The sequence below is a fragment of the Plectropomus leopardus genome, chromosome 22 (assembly GCF_008729295.1).
Source record: "Plectropomus leopardus isolate mb chromosome 22, YSFRI_Pleo_2.0, whole genome shotgun sequence".
NCBI lineage: Eukaryota > Metazoa > Chordata > Actinopteri > Perciformes > Serranidae > Plectropomus > Plectropomus leopardus.
In genome coordinates, this window is record NC_056484.1 from 19,904,821 (window position 1) to 19,930,507 (window position 25,687).

The 25,687-nt window shown below is 40.3% G+C and overlaps 1 protein-coding gene across 1 annotated transcript in view; it reads right to left on the reverse strand.

The window, feature by feature from the left end:
* The window catches only part of nav3 (neuron navigator 3), a 251,822-nt gene that overhangs the window by 104,902 nt on the left and 121,233 nt on the right, over positions 1-25,687 (reverse strand). The window contains exons 7-8 of the mRNA XM_042511574.1: positions 15,150-15,292; positions 4,520-5,633 (exon numbers count right to left, since the gene is read on the reverse strand). Coding sequence (XP_042367508.1) covers positions 4,520-5,633; positions 15,150-15,292 — 1,257 coding nt within the window. The remainder of the gene's footprint in view (positions 1-4,519; positions 5,634-15,149; positions 15,293-25,687) is intronic.

Below are 25,687 nucleotides of genomic sequence, written 5' to 3' on the forward strand. Positions count from 1 at the left end.
GAACTGGAGGTGCTGAAATGCTAACTAATTTCCAGGTTTTAGGACTCATTCCTGGGGTGCTCTATTACCCTTTAAAACCTGTGCAAATGTTCTTATTTTTTTTTAAAACACAAGAAGCAATGAGCAACATGAGAAGAATTGACCCAATAAATTAGCAAGAAATTAGGAAAATGTTACCAAAAATTACCAAAAAAAATAATTTTCTACATCTACAAAATCTTCCAATTTGTGGGACATCTCTTGCCAAGTCGCTGTGTTTTTCCCCATATTTTTGAGCGAGAAATCAAATCAATTTGCTGAGGATTCAAATATTAAAATGCTTTGTGTTTATGGTCTTTTTATTTGCATGTAAAGCATTTTGTGAATAAAGGTATTGTTATTATCAGCACCATTTCGTTATAGATCATGGCAGAGATGTTATTATCACAGTAAAAATATAGCATCACATAGACATAATATGGTCTGTGGAGTGGCTAAAGTGCTACAGTGTTTGTACAGTTGGAATTTAAGGGTTACAGAGATCCAGCAACTGAGAGATTTTAGAGCAACAGCCAGAATCTTTCCTCCTTTTAATCCAGTCTGTCGTCTGTGTTTCTGCGATGTTAAACAAGAAAATAAGGAGTTTGTATTTCTGAGTCAGCTCTTGGTCTCAGTCACATGTTCAACAGATGGACACCTCTAAAGGGAGGATGGAACGGTCTCCGATGAGATTCTGCGACTGCTTCAGTGTGTGCATGTGTGCATGAAATATGTTTGTGTGCAACTGCCTCTCCTCCTCAACCCCGAGCCGCATCATGCTCCACTGTTTGTTTGCTGATGTGAAGAAACAAGGATAGAGTCCAACACACTACACGAGATAACAGTCCTACACACACACACGCACACAAGGAATGGAAAAGAAAACCACACATGTACAAACACACAGTTAAACACGGTGACAGTCAGATGATACACACACACACACACACACACACACACACACACACACGCACGCACACACACACACACACACACACACACACACACACACACACACACACACAACACTCACACAGCTGACACTTCTAACCACATACACATGAAAATCCTGCAAATACACACAGTCAGGCTTGCATACAAACACACAGACAGATCTGAGCACAAGCTACTGTATTCATTCCCTCCCATATACACAACACACACACAAACACACACACACACACACAAACTCTGGGGACCACCACCACCACCTGCAGAGCTGCAGATAAAAATTGGCTTCCAATTGCGACAGCAGCATCAGCCTATGACTTCAGCTCATGTGAAAAATCTTTTTTTTTTCTGCAAGCTTCCCTCACCTCAGTGGATTCACAAAAACAGACAGAGATATTCACTACTACGACTGCTGCACACAACATCTTAGACCCTGAATAAGAATTCTAATATGTAGGGAAAAGGCAACGATTATTATTTACTAACAAATGATCCTGCTATTTTTTAATGGAAGGGCAAGTTCACTAATAAGACAATTATTAGACCTATTTTAATGTTCTCCTGGGTGTCGAATGAACTATCATTGAGGTGTTCTATCATTCCTGATTCTGTTTCTGGGAGCAGAGGAGCATGCTGTGTGTTTGGGAGGGAACACAAATCAATCCTGCGCACTAAATGCAGCAAAGTCACTTCAACCACACTGATTGGTCTATTAAACTTGGCAGAGGCCACAACTTAAAGCGGGCATGGAGAGAAGGCGAACAAGACAAAGATGCTTAATTGGGCTGAAAATGATGGTAAATTGCAGCACAGCAGGAGGCTGTTACGCTTACTGTCTGCATGCTGGGTGAAGCCTGCTGGGGAGGAAGAACATTTATAGCAACAGAAGAGGAGGACGAAGGTGGAGGCTACAGAAATGTGCTCACGAGGAAATATCTTGGAACAGAAGAGAAAGGTACCTCGAAGGCAAGAAGAACAAGGTGCTAACACAACCAGAGGCTTAATACCCTCTTTGTTTCAGTGCATAGAGCGCAGCACTAACAATGTGCACTAGTTTATATATAGAATTATCTATAGTGCCCGGTCGCAACACTTTCTGACACAGCCAAATTTCAAAACAAAATCAACTAATTTCAATGCAATCCTAGCAATCTGTGGAGTTCCACAAGGCAATGAAGTAGGTCTGCAAACATTTTGGGGAACTCTGATACGCGACTGGCTTTTACCTCCCTTCAAAAACTCTTCATTGACATATGAATTTGATATGATGTACAAAATACGAACATGAACAAAATGCCAAGGGGAGTAAATGGCTGAGAGCGAAAAAAAAAAAACAGAAAGAAGCTTGGAGAGTTAGCAAGTTAGCCATTGGCTTGCCAGCGACTACGATTCACCTGCTAGTCCTGGACGTATCCCCTTTGTCACATTAACCCTCAAACATCTATTTTGTAAGGACATGTGGATCAAGTTTGGAGTGCTACTCTGATGTGCCAACCTTAAAGGGACAGTTCACTCCTAAATAAAAAAAAATCATGTATAGTGCTTATCTCTTATGTATAGTGCTATTTATCTATCTAGATTGATTTGGTGTGAGTTGCTGGGTGTAGGTGATATCGGCTGTAGAGATGTCTAATTCTCTCCAATATAATTGAACTCAACAGCATTTCTTTTTCGACCCAGTTACTCAAGATATTCCACAGACCTCATTGTGAGCACTTTTATGCAGGAACTATTTTATTTATACCAAACTACGCCTGCCAACCTAATCACAGTGCAGAAAGAAGCATGCATCTATTCATGGATATAAGACTTATGACAGTGCTGCGATGTAAACATTAATGGCATTCTCCTCGGCTGAGCTGTAACATTAGCTAACTCTACGGTGCTAGGTGAGCTAGCAATTGATGCACGCTTCCTTTTGTTAGGTGATACAGTTTGTGGGCATAGTTTTGCAGCAAGAAAATAGTTTCCCTCGTGAATCTCCTCACAAAAAGGTCTGTTAATTATCTTGAGTAACCCAGTCATAATTTTTGGGAAGAGAAATTGCTGTTGAGTTTTTCAAATATCTTGGGGTTTTTTGGGCACTTTGAAGCCAAGTGCCATCTAGTTCACTTCTATTAAAGGGAAGGCAGACATTTCTGCTGCCGATATCCTCAAAACTCAGCAACCTACAAAAACAACCTTGATTGATAACTAGCATTACATATTAATTATTTTCTTATCACCAGACTATTAAGTTGTTTTTTTACCTTGACATGTTTTGACTGCTGTCTTCCTGCAGTCTCACTTAAAAGACAGCAGTCAAAAAAAACCCCAACACTTCACGAGTCTGTCGATAAAATAATTAATATGTTTCAGTGGAGACTAAATGAAACTATTCAGACAACTAGCTTAAATACCAGAGAGAGTGAAGCTTCTAATAGCCAAACTCTCCATCTCATGCCAAATACCTCAGAATTTTGAAATATCAAAAATCAGAGATTACTGTTAATATTTTGTTTCTTTATGGCCACTAGAACTTCAGACTGCACTGAAGTGAGTAAGGAAACTTCCAGATTCTATTTAGAAGTGACAGTCTCTAGATAGCCAATGTGTTTTAGGTGATGATAAGAGCAGTAAGTTTGGAAGCAGCTGTAGTGTTCTCGACTCCGCTCTCTATGGCAAAATATCTAGCCCCAATTACTGACAAAAATGGCAGCACATTGTAAACTCGAGCCCAGCTCAAAATGTTCCCTCAGAAACTTGTGGCTGACATCACAGATGGTACGCTTCTTATTGCATTTAATGTTTACTTTCTGCTCATTGAGTGGGCGCTCTGTGCTTTTACAGTTTCAGTTTCTGTCCCCTTCTTCATAAGTGACTATCACCCACTAACGGCCCCTGACTGATAGTCGCCTCAGTTTTAACTTGTGTGGGATTAAAGTAATGCTAATGCTCGAAAGAGTCACAGCTCGATGTGGCAGAGCTGACTGTGCACAACGGAGGAGGAAGACGAGCGAGGGAGAGAAGGGGTGAAGGATTAAGTCTTGTTTAATGGGATTCCTAACTCTCTTTCTCTCTGAGCACAAAGGCATCCTGAAGACTTTGGCGGCTCTTCCATTTTTTCCCCTCCTGGATTACCTCTGCTGTTGTAAGAGAAAATCGGCCCTGCTGGGCAGATTTACCCACTTCCTGCACCTCTGATGGCTGGAACGCCAGGGAACCACGCGCCAGCTGCGTGCATCAAAACAACACCGGTTGAATGAAGAGAAGAGGTTCCTGAATGCTGCCAATGTCTGGATTCTCACATCAAAGATGAAACCCAGACAGTTAAATAATAGGCTTTGGCAAGTGTCAGGCAGTGGATGTTAATTTGTTCTGTAATGACTGTGAAGAGATGTGGAGGCGAGAGCAAGATGCACAGAGGGGGGCGCCAGCTGATCACTGGGAGTGCTCCAGGAATACACTGCAAGTGTGTCTGAGTGTGTGCAGGAATGACTTTGAGAAAAAAAAAAGTCAATAAATTGACCTCTCTGGGAAAAAAAGTGTGGAAATAAAGAACACGGCTCACCTGTACATGAAGGGGGCCACAGTGGCGGTATTGGGGTGGTTGTGCTGCTGCTGCTGAGGAAGCTGAACTACTCCATTCCCACCTAGTGCTCCTCCTCCTCCGCCCACTCCTCCTCCTCCCAGCATCCCACTGGACCCAGACAGTGCTGAGGTGCTGGTGGAGGAGGTCATGCTGGTCCTTTTGCCCTCTGGGCCTGCACTGGAGCGCTGGATGTAGAAACTCCCCCCTTGCCCTCCTTTGGTCAGCTTGCCTCTGTCCCCCTCTCCGCCCCGCATGTTGCCGCTGCTGTTTAAGGCCGCCTGGCTTTGGCTCTGCGACTGACTCTGAGGCTTGGACGTCGTGGCGGAAGGAGCTTTGAGTCCTGGTTTTGGGATGCCGCTGGAAGCCGAGGAAGGGCTGCCATCTTTCTTTCCAGATGATGGCTTCCCTCCTTTGGGGATGAGGCTGGCGATTTTGGAGGTCTTCTTGGTTGGGTCGGCAAAAGACTCCTCTTTTGGTGAGCTGTCCTTAGAAGATTTACCAGATCTGCTTTTGTCCTCCTTGTCTTTGGACGACGCCATGGACCTGCTGCTGGACGCTTTTGAAAATGAAGGGGATGGGGAAGAGGAGGAAGTTTTGCTTGGTGCAGCGAGGGACGGCGGAGTGGTCTTGGTGGACATTTGCTTGGCCGTAGCACTGCTACTGCCACTGCTGCACACTGACCCCGTGGGCGTCAATCCATCCTCGCCATACTCTGACATATCGTCTTCCTCCTGCAAAGCCATCTCTGCCATAGACGGCGACGCTCGTGAAGCCGATCTAGGGTTAATGAGGCGGAACTTCTCCAGCATGGACCTCTGGGGTCCGCCGCCACCAGGTACTTTTGACCCATCACTTCCGTGCGGCTGGAGGCCTTCAGAGGGCGAAAGCGTGGGGGAGGGGGAGTTCGTTGGGCTGGCCAGCATGGAGGAGGTGGCGCTGTGCTTGAGGTTCATAGACTTGCTGCGCCAGGATTTGCCGGCGGAGGGTGAAGGGATGGCAGAGGCCAGCTGCTGCCCGCTGAGGCTGGTGGGAACCGTCCCACCAATACCGCTTCCATTCATCCCCCCGGGTACTGGGATACCCCTCACCGCTTCTGGACCAGGGAGGAAGAGAAAAACAGAAAGGATGATCAGTAACTACACCTTATATGGAAGACTAACACATCTTATACGATACAGTTTGATAAAAAAAAAAAAAAAAAAAAAGTTCTGCGTTACAGTGGTGACAATATTTACATTAATTAACCCTTTTAAACCTGAACCGACATCACTTTTTGTGATGCATTCGCCTCTTACGGTACCTTTGAAACCTAGGCAAATTGGTTTGATCTTTTTCAAAAACATGGGAAAGAAGGCAGTAAAAGTATCAAGAGAACTATATTAGAAACTTATTATGATTATTTATTTAAATGTATTTTTATAGATTCTTTTTTAAGTAGTTTTCGTTTTTTTATTTCTCTTTTTTGTCTTTTTTTTTAAAACTTTCCCATTTTTGTGTGGTAATTTTCAGGTATTTTCTTGTACTTTTCACATATTTTTTTTTCTGATTTCTGAGACATTTCTTCTTAAGTCACTCATTGCTTTCTTCCCATGTCTTTGGAAGAAATCAAGCCAATTTGCCCAGGTTTCAAAGGCTTAACTGTAAATTGCATAATTCTGCCTAACAATTTGCAATTTGCTGTAATTTTGCAATTCTTTTACGCAAGACAGATTTCTGATAACTAATTTTAGGAACACATTTACACAGTAGTAGTATTCACTGTAGTGACTCTGACGCTGGTGAGGATTTTAAAAGCATCCCAAAAAGTTTGGAGCAAACGCTTTGAAGTCTGATTGTGTCAAACTTTCAGTCTTCCTGGATTTATTTGACATGAGAAACCACCTTCTCTAAAGTCACAGCTGAACACTCTGCTGTCTTCCTCTGTGGTTTTACACAGCTCAAAAGTCAAGCAAAATGGGAATCTTTCAGAGGATTTCAGTGTTATTCCCAATTGGCAGAATGTCTACAGTAGGATGGGTTAAAGAAAAGATTTCACTGTTATTATTACTACACTGGAGTCTCCAAGGAGTTTGCACTCAAGTGTGTTGTAGCTTCCCGCTCAGACTTCCACCTCCTGATTTACACTTCTGTGGAGGCCTGCCATGGCATGTTTGTAGGTGGATAACAGTGGTTAGAAGGGGCGGGCCAGCATGTTGTAACCGTGACAACAAAAGAGATCATAATGGCGATGTTAAAACGGATGGAGAATATCCTTCTAAAAAATCATCCACTCCTATATTCACTGCTCACATCATTAGTTTTCCATGATCGGTATGCTGTAGAAGTTATTTTTTACAATTTTACGTACGTTAGTGATTATCTGCCGCCCCTGAAATTATTCTGGGATTGTATTGAATCCGTTCATGCTGTATGTGTAGATACAGAGTGTAGTAGCAGGAAGAAAGTGAGCTTTTCCACTTGGAGAAAGAAAGTAAGCACTTCAACCTCCGCTCAAAAAACGTCTTCCATATTGAGACTGCAGTGGGTGTAGAAATTGATGTCTGTCTCTGATCCAGGGATTTCTCCCTGTATGATTGTTCAACACTGGTAGAAAATGGCAGCCCTGGAAGAAAGACCCTGCTCCTTTTTGGGCTTGCATCGAAACTAAAATCACTGGAATGTTTCCTGCTATAAAAGGCGTAGCTGCTGGAAATATATTGGTCATCGTGTCAACCACATTTTGCCTACACACAGTGCCAGACCCAGCAGTTTCACTGCCCTAACCCACCCCCCCCACCCCCAACAAAAAAAAAACCCTATCATAAAAAATAAAATTGATTACAAACAAGAACAAAAGCTAATGAGAAATCAAAACAATTAAACAACTAACAAACAATAGTAATAAATGAAAAAAAAAAGAATGAGGTTTGTGCAAAGTTGCTAATTTAGTCTTTTTTCTTCAGTTTGAACTTGCACCTTAGATGGCTTTTGCCTTTTCATTTTTCTCTTACTCTTACACTCCACTGTCTTTTTTGTACCTTATAGGAAGATCCACCTTTGTCTACACATATGACAACATTTGCAAGGCACATTATATTGGGTGGATTTCAGGATTTTCAGGATTGGATTTGTAATTTAAAGGCACCGTGCAGAGTTTTTTTTGTTATAATCTCTAGCAGCGCTATGCAGCAATGCTTTGAAGAGTGTTTTGGTAAGAAACACAGAATAAAAACTTAACTTTTGTTTGTTTACAAAAAACTCCACAGGGAACACATTTCCTGGTTGTGTGCAGAACAGACATTCATGTTAATTTTAAATTTCTAAGGACATTCTTTGTTTAAATCAGGGTTGGAGATTAGCACAAGCTACCAGACAAATGCTGGTAAAATATGCAATTGGCTACAGGAATTGCTCCACTCACCTACCAAAAAAACAAAAATAATGGCAAACTATTGAGTGGCTTATAGATTCTGAAATCTACCAGCCACGGTGGCAGGTGGACAAAAAAGTTAATCTCCAACTCTAGTTTAAATCAATTCATATTCGACAACTTGTCAATTTCATTTTACCATTTTTACCATTCCAGGCCTGAATACTGAGCCATGATGCATTACAAAGGTGTTTACTTCTACTAAATCTTCAGTCAAATGTTGCTACAGGAAAACAAAACCACACACACACCTACACACTGAGCACACTGACATCCGTCGTGCATGTAAAATAAATGTTTTAGGGTCTAGCATTGAGCATTGACCTTTACATACACACATAGACACACACCAATCTTCCTGGCTGGTTGATACTTCCTACCATCAGCACCCCCCCCCCTACACACACAGACGATCCAGTACCAGACTGATAAGTATAGTGTTTGAGGAAGATGGGCACAACAGATATGCATCTCCTTCTGGGTGTGAGTTTGAGGCCACCTCAGAGGAAGAGACAGACGAAGAGAGGAAAAACACAGAGGAAAGGCAGAATTAGAGTCGGGGCGGGAATAAAGAGAGGAGGGCGACAGAATGACAGCATGAAGTTATGCCCCATTAGACTGAGTGTCTGTCTGGCTGTCACTCAGCAGAGTGAGCAGGGTTCAGCTGGCTGTGAGTCACCTCCAGTCTGCAGTTTAAAGCCCCTTCAGGCAGGCAGAGGGGAGGGGGTTCAGTTTCAGCTGCGGCCGCGGCCCAGAGACTTTAACCGGCTTACACTTCTGACAACATTCTCTAAAACCTTAAAACATGCCTGAAAACGCCTCAATGCACTGAGTCAGATTCTGAGTGAGAAGTGCAATCTGTCAGGCAGCTTTAACAAAGACCCTGCTTTACATCACAGTGCAGTGTGCCGACAGTAAAATGTTGTTTTATTTACCTCCATATGTCTTCATTCAAGACATACAATTATTATTTGTTTATTTAAGGATTCCAGGAGGCGATTTCTGTGAAACTTCTGGTACTTTTTATGACTACATTTTAAGTCTGCGGCTAATCAAGAGGCGTAAAACTGCTGCTGAGGCTGAAGGGCAGTCATGAATATCTGCTGACATCATCTCAGGAAACAGTCCAAAACAAACAGCTGGGGACTAAAATGTTTGGGTCATCAGTTTGGCAAACAAAGCATCAATACATCAACTGACTGAAACACACACGGCATATATATATATATATATATATATACACAGTATCTGCAAGGTTGAAGCTTTAATGATAAATTAGACTGTATTTATCATAAGAATTGAAGCAACTTTTTAGGTAAATCTCAAATAGTTTTGTGCCCAACATTTACTCCTTTCTATTCAGCTTTTGTTAGTTATTCAGATACTTTTTAGAACTTGGCCTTTATTTACAATTATGTTTTTTAATTATCTAGATTATCATATCATAATCTAGATAATTAAATATACAATTATAGATAATGACATGCAATTCAGGGCTGTCAAATTATTAATTTTTAAACTCACAATTAATCGCAGAATTTCCATAGTTATCAAAATAATCACATTTTTTTTAATCACGTTTTTAATTCTGTTATTTTGCTGTTCAAAACAGTTATGAAGTCCATATTGATAAGGTAAAGCAATTCTTACCAGATTGTCTTCAATAAGAATTAAACAACAGCAAAAAACTGCATGTGAGTAGCATGGAATGAGCTCATGGGTACCAATTCAACCCATTTTCATTAAAATATCTTAAGTTTATGCTGTTTTTTCATCACAAACAGTTGAACGAAGCATTATAATGTCCCCTTCCTAAGAAACTAGCATGACTGGTGCCACTGGAGTCCTTAGGTCTTAGGTCTTCTAGTTTCATATGATGCCCGGTACAGCCTCTTAAAGACAGGAATGTAAGCCAGTGATTAACAGGATTTAAAAAAAAAAGAAGCAGCATATTTTATCCTTATACACGGACCTAAATTGCATCGCAATTTATGCGTTAATGCTGACAGCCCTAATCTTATTATAGAATACACCAGGCCTATTCAACTGGCGACCCGTGGGAAACATCTGGCCCAGAAGCAACCTCCGAGTAACCCAGCACACACAAATCTGATATACCTGTATGACAAAATATGTGAACTACATTTTGTGCTGGAAGGCATCTCACTTCCTTCTCATCTCTGTTGAGGTGCACATGCTCAGTATCAGTCGGGTAGGATGTATGAATCAGAACAGCATCATCACCAATCATATCTCTCACATATGAATGTTTTCTCATGTGATCTCATTCTCAGATCATGCTTAGTCGCTTTTCAAAATATCTGAGCTGCGGTCAAGTAGTTAAAACCTATTGTCTTTTAATGAACATTTTTCCTTTCTCGATGGAAAATATCATGAGATGAGGTGTGTGTCTGCATGTGTGAGAGAGAGGGAAGACGGAGGGAGATACTAGTACTAGAGTGTGTTATTGATTGCTGTTTTTGCCACTTGTTATGTGCACTTAGAACACTTTTTTACTCTGTCGCTGCACTTTGTGATTTGCATGGGTCAGAAATGTGACCAATTTTTCTAAATTTCAAAAGTGAAACAATTAACATTGCTATTTTTGTACTGCATTCATTTGCATTTTTTAAAAAAATGTTTTGAATGTGTTGCTGAAGATGTCTGGCCCATCTACATTTCCTAGATTACATTCAGGCTCATCTGAATTTGTAATTAAATAGCTGCGGCCTACAGCATAAAATATTGTTTTGTGTTCATGAGGCTCTTATGACAGAACCCACAATCTCAAGAGCAAAACTTTGACTGATTCTGAAATTGCATTCTACATAACAGGTGTGTGTGTCATATTTGTGTGTATGTACAGCAATGGGCATGTTTACATGTTGTATATACATTTTTAACATCTAAGTATTCACAAAAGAGTGCATATGAACTGTCTCCATGTGTCAGTGAGTTGTGTTTAAGTGTGCTAGAACAATAGCAAAACCCTTCCTTCCCTGCATAAGAACATTGTTTCTGCATATTTAAAAGGTCAATGAACTGGCAGACATCCTCCTGTTCTCCTGTAATGAGTTAGCAGGTTAGAAAGCCCAGATGAGTCAGAATGCAGAAACGTCTGATCTCAGACCAGCAGAGGTAAAATTGGATTATCCTAAATCAATAAATTCCCATCAGGTACATGCATTAATTAGCTTTTGTTAAAACAACACACTCATGTTTCTTTTTCTGCGCTTGTGTGTCTGTGTGTATGTGTGTGTGTGTGTGTTTGTGTGTGTGTGTGCGTGGGTCTGTGTGTCTAGACAGCTATCCTATAAACATGGATGAGAGAGCGTGCACTCTTGTGTTTATGTTTCCAACTATGTGTGTGTGTGTTTGTGTGTGTGTGTGTGTGTGTGTGTGTGTGTGTGTGTGTGTGTGTGTGTGTCCTCTCTGTTACCCCTCATCTATGGAGTCAGTGCAGTGGCCCTGAAGGCAGTTTATGAATGTGAATGAAAGAGGTTACAAGCATTTGTGTGATCCTGTGTGCGTCTGTGTGTGTGTGTGTGTGTGTCTCTGTCTCTGTGTCCAGTCAATTAACCCCGTCTTTAGAGATCCTTCCCTCCTCCCCGCTCCTCCTTCCCCGCCCTGGAGGCTGTTTTGCAGCGCCACCACACTTTTCACCGTGCAGTGACTTGCCGTTTCCATGGCAACAGACTCCTCTTTTTCTTTTTTCTTTTTTTTTTGCCTTGGCCACTGAGGAATGAAATGTCATTTCTGCTGGGCGGTGGTGGACCCTCTGCTTACCAACACAAACCGCAAATGCACGTGTTGTTTGCAGCTACTTGACAGATGAGGCACAGAAAGTGGACACGTGAATTTAAATGAGTAGCATGCATGTTTGAAATGACATGCACAAAGTGACACACATGAACTGCACACAGACGCACACTTAAAAGTCTGCTCAGTTTAAACCTGCAGCTAGTTATGCAGTAGTGACCTTTCCTTTCTTCCAAACAGCAGCTCCTGTTGTGGGTACATTTTATCACACTCTGAGTTGAACGTTTTTCAACTATAGCTGTTCCCCCTGTTACATCACTGTCAGACTGATGATACATTATCGCCTCGCTGGAGGAAGTCGGCAGCTTCTCCACTCAGCTTTCACCGAGTTTTGCAATTGCCTCCTCATCCTCATTCCACACAATAAGCACAGCACTCACAAACTTTCTTCAGTCCAATTTTGCAAACATGCCCTTTGATGCTTCCATTTAGTTGGCTGAAGTTAATTAGATAGTTGCATGGCAACAAGAATGATGCAATGCTCTTTGTGCCCTTTGAGCCTGTGTTGTCAGAGCTTTAATCTGCGTGAGGAGAAAAACAAAACAACACTCTCATGGGTTCACTTTATCCCCATTGGGCTAAACGTATTAAAAAACGTATAGAAACAAACAAACATAGAAATGACTTTTACTCGCACAGACAGCTTTACTGGCACATCAGTCATCATAAGGGTGTAACACAAAGCTACTATTCTTATCTGTTCCTGTTTATGTCACAAAAATGGCTCTGTTCAGATTCAAGGTTTTTCCATACACAAATAAAACATCTGCCACAGCAAATTTTGGAGCTGGACTGTTCATTAGGTATACTATTGAAATATATACTGTTCAGTTATTTATTGCACATCTTGGAGCGCAGAGTGCACTCTGAGCACAGATGGAGCAGCAGAGCCTTAGGGGCAGAGAAAGTGAAACTTAACTGTTCACTCTGCTGGCCCTAAACTTTTGCATTTACTTGCAGCAGTTGTTCCTCTCCTCCACTGACCTGATCTGATCAGCTCTGAACTCAGTGACAGATCAATTATCCACCCCATGAGTCACAAACTGCTGCTGAGGAATAAAAGAACTCATGGAGAACTCTGCCTGCATCATGTTCATGGACCCGCAAAAACCTCACCTCAATTGACACATGCATTTAAAAGAAAGAAAAACAGTTTGCTGTTAGATATGTGGCATATATTCTCATTATACAGGTCATTTGTTAAAAAAGGGAGAGGTCTAAACCAAAGAAAACCAGCACTATAGCTCACAGTTGCTCCAGACCTTCTCACCCAAGGGCGCAAAACAGGCCACATGTCAGAGGAGGCAGAAACCCAAAAAACATACGATGTCATCATCAAATAAATTAATTAAATAAATATTATTTGCTGACATTCCCTTGACTAATATGTATGTCGTTGTATCTTACAATTCACGTCGCTTTAGAAAAATTTCAATGTCATTTATAATATATGTGGAATTATCTATGCTAAAAATCAAGCCCGCTCATACAAATGAAACAGGTGCTCTTTATGCCACAGCAACAGTATCCTCCATAATATCATCTTCACTTCTTCAATGATGTGAATGAAAATTCACAAAGAATCACATTGATATCGAAATATATCTTGAATGGATGATTATTTCAGCTCATAGATTAATATATTAAACATTATTTATGGTGAGGAGAATCTCAGCTCAAAGGTGTGCTTGGGAGGTGTCCAAGCTTTTAAACACATCCTGCAGCCTTCGTTCTCCCAATGGAACTGACTAAGGTATCATAACATGACCTCAACTTGAAACTCTGATCAGCTGATAATCTAATCTTGACACCACAGGCTGTATAAGAAAAAAAAACAAAGAAAAAAAGCAAATAATTAAAAAAGAGAATTTGTGACATGATGGGGGCAAATCAAACTATCGGAGCAAAAATAAACTCAAGAAGACGTATAAAATGGCTTGTGGTAGATGCTTCCTGTATCCATTTCAGTCTTCTGCTCTCCCTGCTACCTGCTTTTGCCAGAAAGGTTCTGTCTGCATCGCTGACATTTCCCCACAATTGATTTTTCTTTCCTTTTACTTTAGACCAAAACACTGTTTCATCTCCCCTGCAGTGAAGCTCCAATGCCTGCCGTCTTATCTCTGCAAACTGCAGGTTTGTCTTCTGGCGGCTGCATTGGCTGTATGGCCCCAAATAGGACACCTGCACTCTTTTAAAAATGTGCCAACTATTTTACAAGAAAATAAGAAACTTATCAACTAAATCCTTTAAAATATGGTTTTCTGAAGGATAAACAAATGTTTTTTAAGCTAAAGCACAATACGACTGGTTTTATAATTCCTGCTTCTTTCAGCAACAATCCCTTTTAGCACACACTTCCTGTCCATCCTCTGATTTCCATCATTTCTCACCATGGTATCCCTTGTTCCTTCTTTGAGTTTTATAAAGAAATTGAACATTTGAGTGCACATTCTGTGCAAACTTTTAGGACTGAAAGCATGAGAGAAAGACAGAATCAAAATGAGAAACTGCAGCAGGCTTTTTTTTTAACTGCCACTGCTGCCACTCACTGCATCTCTCCTCCACCTCCATCACCTCCTACTGATCCTCCTGCAACTCTACAGACTGAATCCTGCAGTGTTTTCCCTCAGTGACTGGGCAGTGCTTTAAGATCCAAAGCAAGAGCTCAGAAAACATTTTATAAATATGACATATATTGCCAGCCAAAGCGAAAGGTTTGTCATTACAATGTCATAAACTTGTCAAGAATGGTTTTAATTATCAAAATGACTGTGAGCAATGGGAGAGGTTTTAATTATTATCATTGTGTGAGCCAATAAGTCATGATAAATCTTCTGAATGAGCCAAAAGGAAATCTTAAAGCTATTATAAATACAGTTGGTGAGCCAACAGCAAAGTAATTAAAGCATTGTGAGCAGACATATTTACTCTTCACAACGAAAAGAAGCTGTTAAAACAACTATTTATTTGTGAATAATCAATTTTGTGTTAAATACACTGCACACTCTCGCTCCACTGTGAGACTCTTTTTTCAAAAATATAATCGCTCCAATTAGCTTCATCATGCTTGACAGAGCGGCTGCCTGAATGTGCCCCTTTGGTCATCTCTCAAATGGTTCTTGCCATGCTGTGAAAATGTGTCGCCGCCTCCACTTAATGGCATCTATAATAACTCTCGGAATAAAAGGACTGGGCATGATTCAGCAGACTGGTGAGGACTGGTGAAGTGAGAGCTTCTCTGCAGCCTCATCTGTCTGAGTCAGTGGTGCCACCAAGTGGTCAGGATGGAGCATGTCACTTCTTCCCATCGGCTTCTACCACTCCCATTCTGGGGCTGGTGTCACAGTGTGTATTGCAAGACTAGTAATACTCCGTCCTTACCTCTGTCGTTGCCACTGGCATACTGAAGAGGCTTGCTCTTGTCGATGCTGTTGAAGCTCTGGCTGCGACGGTTGAGGTTGGATAAGCCCGGGCTCCTGGAGGCCCCGCTGCCTGCAGCAGGTACTCTGGAGGGGCCTGGTAACCTGCAGGAGTCGATGGAAGAGAGACAGTTTAGAAGTTAAGATAACATATTGGACTTTTAGCTCTGTAGAAAACTTGCCTTGAGGCAGAGCTCCTCTGGGGGCAGAAATATGTCTACATGACATTATTACTTAACCAGAAACATTATAAGTCTTTGTCTGCACCAACCTCAGATTTAACTTATCTCTCCCTTCAGAGCAGCTTTTCTCAGACAGGTACTAAATAAATAAATGCACATTTATTTCTATGCTGAGAAATGCCCATGCTTTAAAGGAGACCCATTATCCTCCTTTTCAGGTACAAGATTGTAGTTTGGGTTTCTACGAGAACATGTTGACGTGCTTTAATGTTCAAAAAACACTGCACCAGGTTTATAGATGAAACCTCACAGACACACACACACACACACACACACACACACTGAATTATTTTCAATATACTACGTGCTAAGTAGAATTTTATTTTTGATTATCGCAGACAAAGATATGTCAATGATTAGCAGCAACATTGAGTTTTGGGCTTTTTTGGTGCAGTGTAAAATAGTCACAATCATACTGCTCTGTACACATAATGCACTTTTCAAAATCAGGCTATTAAAAATACACAAAATTTTACATTAATATGATTTTCTGCTTTCATTACGTTTATTTTTTAACAAACATCAGTCCTAATCATCAAATGTTCATTAATTTTTTAAATGCCAGGTTTGTGTCATGATGCCACTGTGGAAAAAAAAACACAAAAAGGAATTATTTCCAATTTACTACATGCTAAGTTTATTATTATTATTATGTTTTATGCTTTGATGGCTGTGGGATCAAAACCTGCAGTTTGCCAAACAGTCCCTAAAGATTAAAAACATCAGCAACCAACATCAAATCTTTCCCTGTTGTTAGCAGGTAGCTACATTTAGCAGTGCAGGCTGCTTAATGTTGACACTTGCAGTAGTCTGCCCATCGTAGGAAACCATATGAAGAAATCTTTCAAAAGCTTCTCATGAAAGTAGAAATAACATTGGAAACAGAGTAATCAGAGAGGTCTGAGGCCTGAGGATCTTGTTCACTGGGTTTACAAGCTAGCTAACACATACAGCTGTTACATTCAGCATGAATATTGCCAAGCAGGTGATGAACACTTGCCAGCATTCGCTCATATGTGACTATACCCTGACTCCTTCAATGCACATGTGGACATGTGAGTATTGTCTTAAGAGTGACTTAAAAAGAGTGCTGGATGGAGAGAGACCCTGCCGGGAGTGAAATCAAGTCTCACTCAGACTCAAAAAGACAGATAAAAGACCATAAGCCAGGCCTTGAGCTGTGCTGCATGGACTTTACTGCACAGCACAGAAAGTAAGGCAAAAGAAGGCGGACTCACTATAAGTTGAAAGAGTCCTTCCATTGTGTCATAAATACTGACCCTGGGCTCAGTGTGTGTCAGTGTGTAGGATGAAGAGAGATCAAGAGAGTGCTGTAAGATAGAATGTGTGTTCCCTCATGGGTTGAGAGAGAAGGATGAAAGAAAGAGGCAACTTTTGGTGAAACTATGTGACAGAATATAGAAAGAAAGAAAAGTTTGTTTTGTGAGAGGTTGATTAAGATCTGCACACATTATTAGAGGAAAAATGAAAAAGACACATCTCGGCTCTTTATTGTTTCTCATTCTCCTTCATGTGTAGTCACTTTTCATTTCTGTACCTCTACTGCCACTGTAGAAAGAAACAAAGGCTCACACACCTACCAAGGAGGTTTGTGTTTCAGTCAGTCTCTCTACACACTTTTGCATAATCTTTTTTGCTCTCGACAGTGTCAGAGCTGTCGGTGTCAAATGTTGATTTGCTGCGCTGCAGCTGGAGGATTTTCACGACTCCCAGGAGGACGCTCAAAGAATTATCTCATCAAAACCTGTTGTTATTGTACAATAACTTTACATTACTTTTTATGCACTTTGCCAGATGCTATCACCCATCTGTTTGTTAGTAAGTTATTTCAAAAACAGATTTGGCATCTGGCTAAGGGATCATAACAAGATTTATGATAACTTGGATCCACTTTGTATCATTAATCTTTAGTATTATTGCTTGATGTGATTTTTATTAACAGATTCTAAGATGCTTTTTTTTTTTTTTTTTACATCACAGTTCAGGGATCTATACCTGGCTTGGTTACACACATTTTTCTCGATCACAATCTTTTTGATTGCTTGTTTGTATGTTGTAACTAAATCGAAAAGCATGTCCAAAAAGAGATGAAAAGACAAGAAGCAGCATGAAAAGATCACAGCGTCTCACAGCTGACAGAGTGCAGGGAACGAGGTGGGAGTGAAGGTACGTAATGCTGAAAAAGGACATTCATTGAAGACCTCGCTTGCATCACAGGGTCGTGGGTGTTTTCATTCAGCTCTGTCTTTGTCGATTTTAATAGGGGAAAAAAAGAAAAAAAGCTTTGAGTAGATTCTAACAACTTGGTGTCTTTCTGTCTCCCTGCCTGAAAGCTGTCGTGATGTCCTTTAACAGAGCTAATCGATTCGCTACGCTGAGTATGTCACTTGCGTCTGTATCGCAGATGGAGTCGAGATGTCGGTGGGGAAAATCTTTTAAAGGGTAGAATCATGAAGTGGTCAAAACCCCCAGCGGGAAAAAACATATTTCATATGTTCCATTTTGCCTTTAATGCCTCGACATCATAAAACTAAATAAACAGAAAAGGGCGATCTACATGAAGCTTTGATTAAAAACGTCATTATTAGAAATATCTCTCTACGATGCCTGCAGTGCTGTTTTATTCCTTTGGCATGTAAAAGTAGTTAATGATGAACTTCATCTGGAATACACAAAGTGTCTGCTTTTTCTTCGACACTATTAAACACCACAAGAGCAAGTCAGGGCAACTGTATTGTGTCAAACTGATTCTATATGTAAGGGGGCTTTAAATGCAACAACCTGCAACTGATAACAGGGTGTCTATGGGAAATGTAATGCCTTTTTAGCATGGGCAGACTATGAGACGTTGAGCACAGATATAAAAAAGGCCCCACCACCACTCCTGTACCAGTGCCACACACACAGACTTTGAGGTAATTTTGCGTCGCTTTTTTGTTGTATATACTTTTTTTTTTGAGTCTTTGTAGTTGTTATGCATCTTTTTGTGTTTCTGTGATAGTTTTGCGTGTATTTTGTGTCTTCATGAGGTTACAGTACTTTGTGTCTTTTTTGGTTGTTTTTTATTTTGTGTCTCTTTGTAGTTGGTAACTTTGTACGAGGTAACTTTGTATCTCTTTTTGTTGAGTCTCTCTGTAGTCGCTTGTGCCTCATTGAGGTAATTTTGTGTCTTTTTTGGTCATTTTGTGTCTCTTTGCAGAACCTTTGCATCTCTTTATGGTCTTTTTGTGTCTCTTTGTGGTCATGTTCAGGGACATTTTGCAGCAGGTTGGCTTGACTCAGTAATGTGGTCATTCGAGCGAATCAAGTAACATTATATTTTGCCATCAGGTAAGTGCAAGTATAAAACAAAAAAGACGATATGAGGTAACATCAGCAATGATGACTTTTAAGCAGAAGAGCTTGGCTCATTTTAACAAAAAGAAATGAAAAGATGCATAAATAAAATTAGATAAAAAATTGAAGTAATTGAAATCACACATCTTCAAATTTAAAACTACTAAGTTTTACAGATGAACATTTTTAAAACTCAATTAAAGGCATTTTAAGACTTGTTAAGACCTGCAGACATCCTGGATAAGCAAGTCTACTGAGTGACCAAATCAATAGTGATATCTGGTTTAGGAAGAGAGCAATACTTGGTCTTTCATTTGCCAAGTCTCCATTAAAATGTGGGTCAGTAATGTAGCAGGATTAAAAGCTAGTGATCTGCCTTTTGGCCTAGCACTCATCATTGGATCTGGAATTGATTACATACCAAAACGAGTCCAAACACAAGGAGAGATAGTCATTAAAAAAATCTGCTACACACACTGCTGCTTGCTCTCTACTGTCTCTGTGGAATGCTTTAGATAGAGTTTTGCACAATCCACAGTTTACAGATCCTTTTCATTAAAAGTTCAAGTATTCTTTTTTTTGAAATTCTGTTTATTATTATTATTACATTTGGCACATGAAAAAGCACTGTTTTCCCATACTAAACAACACTGGATAAGGGACATTTATCACCTGGCCAAGCTAATGCTCCTAGTTCATCATTTGCAGAGGACGGCAGCTCCACTTACTGATGTCAGTGAAGCAAATTATACTCTAAGCTGCGGGACTTATCAAACTAACCATCCGCTGCATTTTCTGATGCAACCAGAAACACAGAAAGCATGCAATTAAAAATTCAGCACTCCTACTATTGCAGCAGAGGGAGTTGAACAGCACTACACATAAATGCAACAATTCAAGTTTCCTTTGGGTGTCTCCCTTGAAAAATAGAACATTGTGGCTCAGCGATTAAGCAACCTGCACAGCGTGTCGTCAGAGAAAAACTGCCTAATAAGTCGGTCCATGTGCTGAACAATGCAAACATTGTTTCGTACAGGCAGTTGTGCAAAAATGAAATGTGCTCAAGTGCAAAATAAAACTGACATCGGGAAGCAGCAAATGTGCCAGTGCCTACAGTACATTCAGTTCCTCTAAATGCCTCAGATCCTAAAACATCCGACATCTACAGAGGCAACACCAGCAGACTTTACACTGCTTAGAGATGCCAACCCAGGCTAAGAGCAGATATGCTGTGGTCGCACTGAAACTGCAGAGGTGAGATGGACTAGTAGAGTAGAAACTCCAAAGAGAGGATGTAGGAATGACAGGACCTATATATAAAATGAAATTCTGATTTTCGAATGAAATATCTCACAATAAAACTGAAATAAAAGCACCTCAACGACTCCTAAACACATACACACGCACTATTAACAGTAGCTACAGGGCCTTTAGCTCCCACAGGTACAAGCAACAATGGAAAGAACAGAAGAGTGAGAGACCAAACAATTAAAAGAAAAAGAAACTAAGAAGACATGAAAAAGAACAAAAGAGAGAATCAAGAGAACGGGAGTGAAATGGATGCAGATAGGAGAGAATCAGAGAAAAAAATAATAGTGTAGCTGCAAACTCAGACAAGAGAAAATGAGAGATAAACAGTGGGGAAATGAGGGGGAGATTGAGGCAATTCAAATGGAAATCAGAGGTAGTCCCTTTTATCATAAGATTCTTTCATCTTCCAAAATACATGTTTGATAATGCATCAGCAAAATGGAGCTCGAGAGGGAAATGTGATGTAAATTCTGGACAATGATTTGTTTCGGGACAGACTTTGGGATGTGTATCAGACACAGAGAGGATGGTAGGAAGAAGAGTGGAACGGTCAAACACATTATTCAGCCTGTCAGTCAGCAGCTATCGACAATAGTTCCTGCAGAGGGGAGAGCGCTTACGATTCAATCCCCCCTGCCAAGGTTTTGCCAATGATTATGCCAACTACTACACCACGTCCTCAGTTCGCCTGGGTGCGGGTTATCTGGTCCAGCCAGTCTGGAATATACCTTCAGGGCAAAGCCACCTCAGGCTCATTAAAATGGTAGGAAGATACCACGAGCTAGCAGGTGGTCAGCAAGCTGTCAACCCCACCCCCTCCACCCCCGCTGCAAAGATGGTGAACTTTAAGGAACTTAGCAGTAATTCAGCCCATTCAGAATAATAAACATACATTTTACATTGTAGATATCCATTTTCTAAACAATCTTTGTGCAAGAAATTTAAATGTATTTTTCTATTGTTGCAGGCAGCCCTTGATTTGCATTCACTTCTGTACTTTATCAAAAGTGACTCTTGAAACATTGACAAAAATGACTGTAGACTTGATGTGTACTGTGATGGACAGCACCACCTGAGTGAGTGTCAAGAGTTTTCTAATTGAGGTTGTACAAAATTTAATGTAAATCAATAGCTGCCTAGACCTGTGGAAAATATGTTCAAAAGTCAAAATCTGCATGGCGAACAATCAAAAATGGTCAAAAAGTATATACGGTGTAGCATCTAGATAATTTGTAGTTAAGGAGTCCAAGTTTATATTTCCATTGAAAACAGCAGCAAATTGTGGCACACTGCAATAATTACACTATTCTGCAGCTAAGAGGCATGTTTGTGTGTTTCATACAGGAAGAAATTCATGTAAACAAAGCTACCTTGTCAAAGGGGGGCCCAAAATTCTGCTTACTGATTGGTTGGCGGTACTCTCTGGATGCAAATCGCCATTTAAGGTTAAACTATCCCCAACTTTTAGTTTGGGCTCACTTTGCTGCAGAATCAAATGACCACAGCTAAGAGCGGACCATGCAGCTTTACAGAAAAATTGTATGGCACCTCGCCAGAGGCCACACTTTACCACAAGGTTAATGGCATAATACAGCCCATCAGTACAGACAACAGCTCTGTATCAGATGCAAAGATGCTGTGCACAGGTGACCCCAAGGGAAGTAAAAGCACTTTGCAGTGTTCGGGTGTGTTGACAACAGGCCAGTTTACTCAGATAACTTGTAGCTGAGCTTTGGTCAGGTGCCCTCATAAAACAGAACCACAAACAGTACATCAGACAGAAAGAAAAGAGTGCCAACAGGAGGAAGCAACCCATTCTGAAGAGTAGAAATGCTTGAGAAGTTGGATATTGGCACCCAAGAAACACCAGTGCTCTTTAGACTTTAAGGTGATTTATTTATTAGTGCTTATTTTCATGTTATTTTCTTGTAACTTTTTACTAATTTCTTGCTACTTTCTGGGCCATTTCTTTTTTGTTGCTCATTGCCTTCTTTTCAGGTTTTTGAAAGAAATCAAGCTGATTTACTCAGGTTTGAAAGAGAATAACCACCAAAAGCCATAAATAATATCCAACTGGATACATGACTCTAAACACACCAAATACAAAAATGCAACACACCGGGTATGTTTCTGCTCATTAACAACAATAGAAACAACCTATATGAGTGACTGCGAGTGAAAAGTGCAGTTGTTGCTGTGCTAGTTCCTTCAGCTCTGGCTAACGAGCAGAACGTCTCATAAAGAGCCGAAGAAACACTAAAACTCCAGCACCTTGAGGGGAACGCTCCTCACCACGTTCAGCACAGTATGTGAGAGAGACATCAATTGTTTTCCCAATTTAGAAACTGCTAAAACTTTCTTGCTTTAGGGAGACAATTCATGGGGATTAAAAATAACTTCTCATGCGGCAAGAAAGCAATTAAATGTGGTAATCACGCTTGTATTAATGAAAATCAGATGGAAACAGAGGAATCACCGCTCACTGACCTCCAATACAGGTTCTGCTTGTGTTTTGTGTGTATGTGTGTGTGTATCTTCATGTATGTGTGTGGGAGAAAGATTTATTTCTGCAAAGCAGCAGCGGTGAGGCTTGTTGTCAGTGATGTGAGAGGGCAGATTACCACCCATAGGGCTGGAGCTGCTGGCTACAGCATTTTTGCCATTGCTCAGTGGCGGCTGGAGAGGAATTATTTGCCAACATGCTGTTTCCCACTGCCTCAGCGCTGGAACAAATGCTGCAAGCATCAGACAACTGGACTCTGGGGTGTGTACATGCAGAATATGTGGGTATGTTGGTGGTTGAATGTCTCATATGGATATAACTGCTCATATACATTAATATGTCTGATATGTGTGTACCCATGCTGGTGCATATGTGACCATGAGTGTGAGCGCCTAAATGCTCATGCTAATGGTGACAGTAGGAAGGTCAGTGTGTTTGATAAGTTTACCAGCTCACACATGACACCACGAGAGAAATCTGTGGTTCCCCGACTGCTGGCTACAGCCCAGAGCCTGGCAACACAAAGAGTGTCATTATAACGTCTGCTAGCTTATTTAGCAGCAGCTTCTTTGCCAGGATATGTACAAGGGCTATTCCCAAAGGACACTTCACACAGAACAGCACTTCTCAAGTAGTAAAAGCGCTGGACTGAGGACAGAGATTTACAGAGTTTAGGTGCTAGTAAACTGCTTGTGTTAAGACTTTGCACCAATCCCCAATGTCCCTTTCTGTGACTCTGGCAACCTTTTGGGGGCAAAAGACTTACTGAAGTTTTAATGCACTGAACTCCCCAACAGTCACAGGTCAGCCCAGTCATGTGTGACTGTGCTGTCTTTCCTTAATGTATACAGCCATAATGGCTTCGTCTTGCATCTTGCAAAGTGTTAATGAAACTTAATCTTAGTTTTAATGTGAATCAATTCAAATTAGACACTGTAAATTAACTGTAATTATTCACTGATCACTCAACATTTGCTTACTTGCAGACTGGTTTGTAGGCAAATTATGTACAAGCACTTTCACAATTACACATGTGCCTATTTGACGGCACTAGCCTTGACATCAATTAGAAGAACAGGCATGTTTAATTAGGCTGAATCACCTATGAAAGGCAACATGCTGAATATTTATGTTAATATAGAATTAATATTTATTTTTATATTAGAATGAATATTTAGCATATGTGGGTAGTGTGACTCACGCTAAAATGCACCTCCTCAATTCCATTTATGGACATTTTTATACTGTTACTCTGTTATTTTATCATGAGGGCAAGTGCGATATTAACTGTATCTTCCTATTTTATTAGTATTGCCACTATTTTTATTTTGCCTTGGTACGTGTTATCTTTTACGTTATGTGTTGTCTATTGTTGACCAATAATGTGCTGTCTTATATTATGCCATGTATATACAGTACTTGCAATGCACCATATGCACTATGTGCCCAAGACAAAATGAACAAGTACTTCTCATGTTCCTTGTTATAAAATGTACTTCTGCTCCTTACTTGAATATATTTTTGAGCCAGTAATCTACTTTTTACTTCCCAACATTTGCCAGTTATACCTTCATTACTAGTCAGCTCTAAATGTAATCATCATTTGCTCGCTGAGTGGAAGAAACAGAAGCACCACCTGTCCTTTGACCACAAAGCAATGATGACAGAGCAAAACCCAAAACAAGAACTAACAATCTCTGACCACATCTGGACATGCTTTTTATAACAAAATCTAAAAAAAACAAAAGACAGCAGTTACATGATGAACTCCTCATCTAACCTCCTCAAGCACACTGAAGTAAGCTGTACAAACTGCGGGTGAAAATGGAGTTAGCTACCTAATATAAGCTATGTTAGTAGTTGATGTGTAATGTTTATCTCTGATGTTATTATAAGTAAAAGAGAGGTAGAGAGAAAGAGATAGAAAGATCGGGAGATTGCTTATTACACAGGCTAGCCTTATTTGTTTTATTAGCCTACTTGCTTTACTTTATTTGAAAAAAAGACAAGAAAAAAGTTTTATCAACATTTTGCAATGACCTGCATCCCAAAAAAAGAATTAAATAGGAAAGTAACCAGTACTTTATGTAATTTATTACCTGTGAACTCGTTCACTTTTACTCTAGTCAATTTGCATAACAGTAGTACTTTTAGCATAGGAGTATAGAGTATAAATATTCAGCACTCATCTGAACACTTAAATTAGATATAATTATCATGTGTCTGAAGCACAAAGTTTCATTGAATATGTGAAAAAAACCCAAAACTAAGATGTAATGACGGTAAAGTTCCATGAAGCTAATGTGTAAAATGGCAAATGTTTAATATGAAATGTTGCATTTTATATTCTGCATCTGCAATTCAAATATTTTCTTAATTTAGCTTCATTGGCAGTACAATGTGGCTGAACATTTCAAAATGTTCAGTGATACAAACTACATGTGTAAGTGCACTATTGGATTATACTCATTGATTTAATGGCTGGGATTGAAGCATTTAACTTAATCTGGAGGGGGGGGGGTAACTGAATTTGGCCGTTTTCCAAGTATGCTATTACATGGCAACGACATGCAAGTTGGACCCCAAACATAGCTGCCCATTCTATTTGTCAATAAAAGTAACTTGAGCAAAGTTATTAATATACAAAAAAAAGGGCAAGACGTACAAGAAACACTTTTTTTTATAAACTGAAAAATTTGGAGGATGTGCACAATAAATTGGGTCCTCCCTAGATGGGGATTGTTTGAATGCACAAAATCTCCCATTGGCACCATCTATCTACCTACTACTGATATTCGCCACATTAAGAGAGACCTTTTTTCCACTGTGACATACTTGTACAAGACCACATGAGGCACATCTACACCCTGCTAAAGTATCCTTGAACAAAACACTGAATCCCCAACAGCTGCTCTCTAGCTGACCCTGACCTTTGACCTCCCTAAGGTGGTAATACAGTATCACAGAGACACGAGTACACACACAAGTAAAATGGACAAATATGTGATGGCACAGTCATGCAAAAAGCACTTAAATCAATGCATTCTCTGCATATATAACTTTAAAAAACACAGAGTGTGAAAATCA